This window comes from Salvia splendens, chromosome 3 (genome assembly GCF_004379255.2).
Source record: "Salvia splendens isolate huo1 chromosome 3, SspV2, whole genome shotgun sequence".
In the NCBI taxonomy this organism is placed as follows: domain Eukaryota; kingdom Viridiplantae; phylum Streptophyta; class Magnoliopsida; order Lamiales; family Lamiaceae; genus Salvia; species Salvia splendens.
In genome coordinates, this window is record NC_056034.1 from 10,416,556 (window position 1) to 10,418,702 (window position 2,147).

The following is a 2,147-nucleotide window of genomic DNA, read 5'->3' on the forward strand; positions in this document are numbered from 1 at the left end:
CTACTCGAACCCTATATATCCAAAAAACCCATCGTCAATTCTCTCGCCCTCAGCTTTGCCTTCTGCACACACTCCCAACAAATCCTTTTGTTTTTCAGGCCATTCTCTCACTCTAACCGCCGCCGTCGCCGTCGCCGTTGAGGATGTCGGACGAGGAGCATCAGTTCGAATCAAAGGCCGACGCCGGCGCCTCCAAGACTTACCCCCAGCAGGCCGGCACCATCCGTAAGAACGGTTACATTGTTATCAAGGGCCGCCCCTGCAAGGTTTGTTTCACGCTCTGTTTCTCCTTTTAATTGATTTCGTTGGATTTGATTTCAGTTGTTTCGTTTTGTTTTTCCTCTCAATTCGTCGGATTTGATCTCGGTTTCAATCCTGCTCGAGTATGCGCTTTTTAGTTCCTTTAGATCTGAGCAATATGATCGATTTTCATGTGTTTGTCTATTTGGCTTTGCTCAGCCCTGCGGTTCGTTGATTTAGGTTTTTGGCTACGGTTTCATGGACTGTTTTTCTTTTAAATTTAGTGTGATAACATACAGTCGTATTCCAGTTTCGACTTTTTTGCTTTCATCATGATTGCTCGTGATGGAATTCTCATATCTCTCCTATCAATAGATCCGTACTTTTTTTTAGTATTAAATTTGCTTGCTTTATTCGTGCTTTATTGACGACTTAATAAAGCTCATCAGTCATCACACCCGATTAATTCAGCAAATTTTAACTAATAACATTGTTTCATGATTTGGAAAATATTCTTCGACCTTTGTTTATACTACTATTGTTCAAACAGCAATAAAGCATGATTTTTTTCATTTCAGTTTTCAAGCTGATCTCATAATATTCCCTTCCAGGTTGTGGAGGTTTCAACTTCCAAAACCGGGAAGCACGGTCATGCCAAATGTCACTTTGTTGCAATTGACATCTTCACTTCCAAGAAGCTCGAGGATATCGTTCCCTCTTCCCACAATTGTGATGTATGCATCTTCTTGTTGTGTACCTAAAATTGATATCTTGCTATGCATGAAAACCTTAATCTTAGCTTTTCTCTCCAGGTTCCACATGTTAATCGCACTGACTACCAGCTTATTGACATCTCCGAGGATGGATTTGTACGTGTCTCGTGTTGTTTACATTGATCCCTAACTTCAAATTGCTTATATAGACTATTAACCATGAAATAACTAAATCCGTAGGTGAGCTTGCTTACTGACAGTGGTAATACCAAGGATGATCTCCGTCTTCCTACTGATGAGGCTCTCCTTACCCAGGTGAAGCTTTTCCCATAATTGTTCTTCCCTTTTGGATTAGTAATTTACCCATCTCATGTCTTGTTCGACTATGGCTTTACCTTTCAGATCAAGGATGGGTTTGCTGAAGGGAAGGACCTTGTTGTGAGTGTTATGTCTGCAATGGGGGAGGAGCAGATCTGCGCCCTCAAGGATATTGGTCCCAAGTAGTGTGGGATTGCTGTGATCTGATAATTATAGTTTTCTAAATGATATGGGAGGATCATTTCCCATCGTATGATTCAGGATAGTTTTAGACTGGATTGTTGATGGCTTGTGTCCTCGACGATGAAGGAGACTACTTCCTATTATTAGGATGGCTATTATGTTTCTTTTCCGCTTTCCATTTTTGTTTCTGTTTGAACTGCTGTCATGTTTTATTACTGTGTGGTATTTTAGATTTGACATGTTGGAAACTGGATTCTTCTCATGTGGTTATATATATGTGGTGAATCAAGATTAATTGTGATGGGTTTTACATTGTAATCATCACATTGTGAAATAAGATGGCTGGTGTTTTTATTAGTGGAAAATAAAATCTTATCGATGAGTTTGTATAATGTTATGTTACCCTTTTTTGAGCCACAAGCAGGTTGGTTTGATATGGAAAAATAAGAATAATAAGAGCACATACTACTAGGTAGTTAAATTTCCTTGACAACGTAGGCATCAATTCCCAATTTTGCAATAATAGTAGCTTCTGTTATTTTGGTAACCATGCCTCCAGTTGTAAGGTGTGCTGCTACTGTTACTTCAACTTTGGGAAATAAATTGATGGGGTTATAAAAGAATGCTATTTCTTGTACTCCACTTTCAGTCTTTCATCACTAGTTGAAAAGTAGTACTATGTGAGATAATGAA

At 39.1% G+C, this 2,147-nt stretch overlaps 1 protein-coding gene across 1 annotated transcript; it reads left to right on the forward strand.

The window, feature by feature from the left end:
* Positions 1-1,819, forward strand: LOC121794857 (eukaryotic translation initiation factor 5A-2-like). The gene is made up of 5 exons (XM_042193217.1): positions 1-266; positions 852-974; positions 1,053-1,109; positions 1,194-1,268; positions 1,356-1,819. Exons 1-5 carry the CDS (start codon positions 144-146, stop codon positions 1,455-1,457), a joined length of 480 nt encoding a protein of 159 aa, XP_042049151.1. The 5' UTR covers positions 1-143; the 3' UTR covers positions 1,458-1,819.
* The last annotated feature ends 328 nt before the right edge of the window (positions 1,820-2,147 follow it).

What these genes read in the sequence shown, in the direction of transcription:
- LOC121794857 (XM_042193217.1), top strand. Translation starts at nt 144, where the DNA reads ATGTCGGACGAGGAGCATCAGTTCGAATCAAAGGCCGACGCCGGCGCC. An exon ending in ACATCTCCGAGGATGGATTT is followed by an intron (nt 1,110 to 1,193) that starts GTACGTGTCTCG and finishes CTAAATCCGTAG; the next exon opens with GTGAGCTTGCTTACTGACAG. An exon ending in ATGAGGCTCTCCTTACCCAG is followed by an intron (nt 1,269 to 1,355) that starts GTGAAGCTTTTC and finishes TTTACCTTTCAG; the next exon opens with ATCAAGGATGGGTTTGCTGA.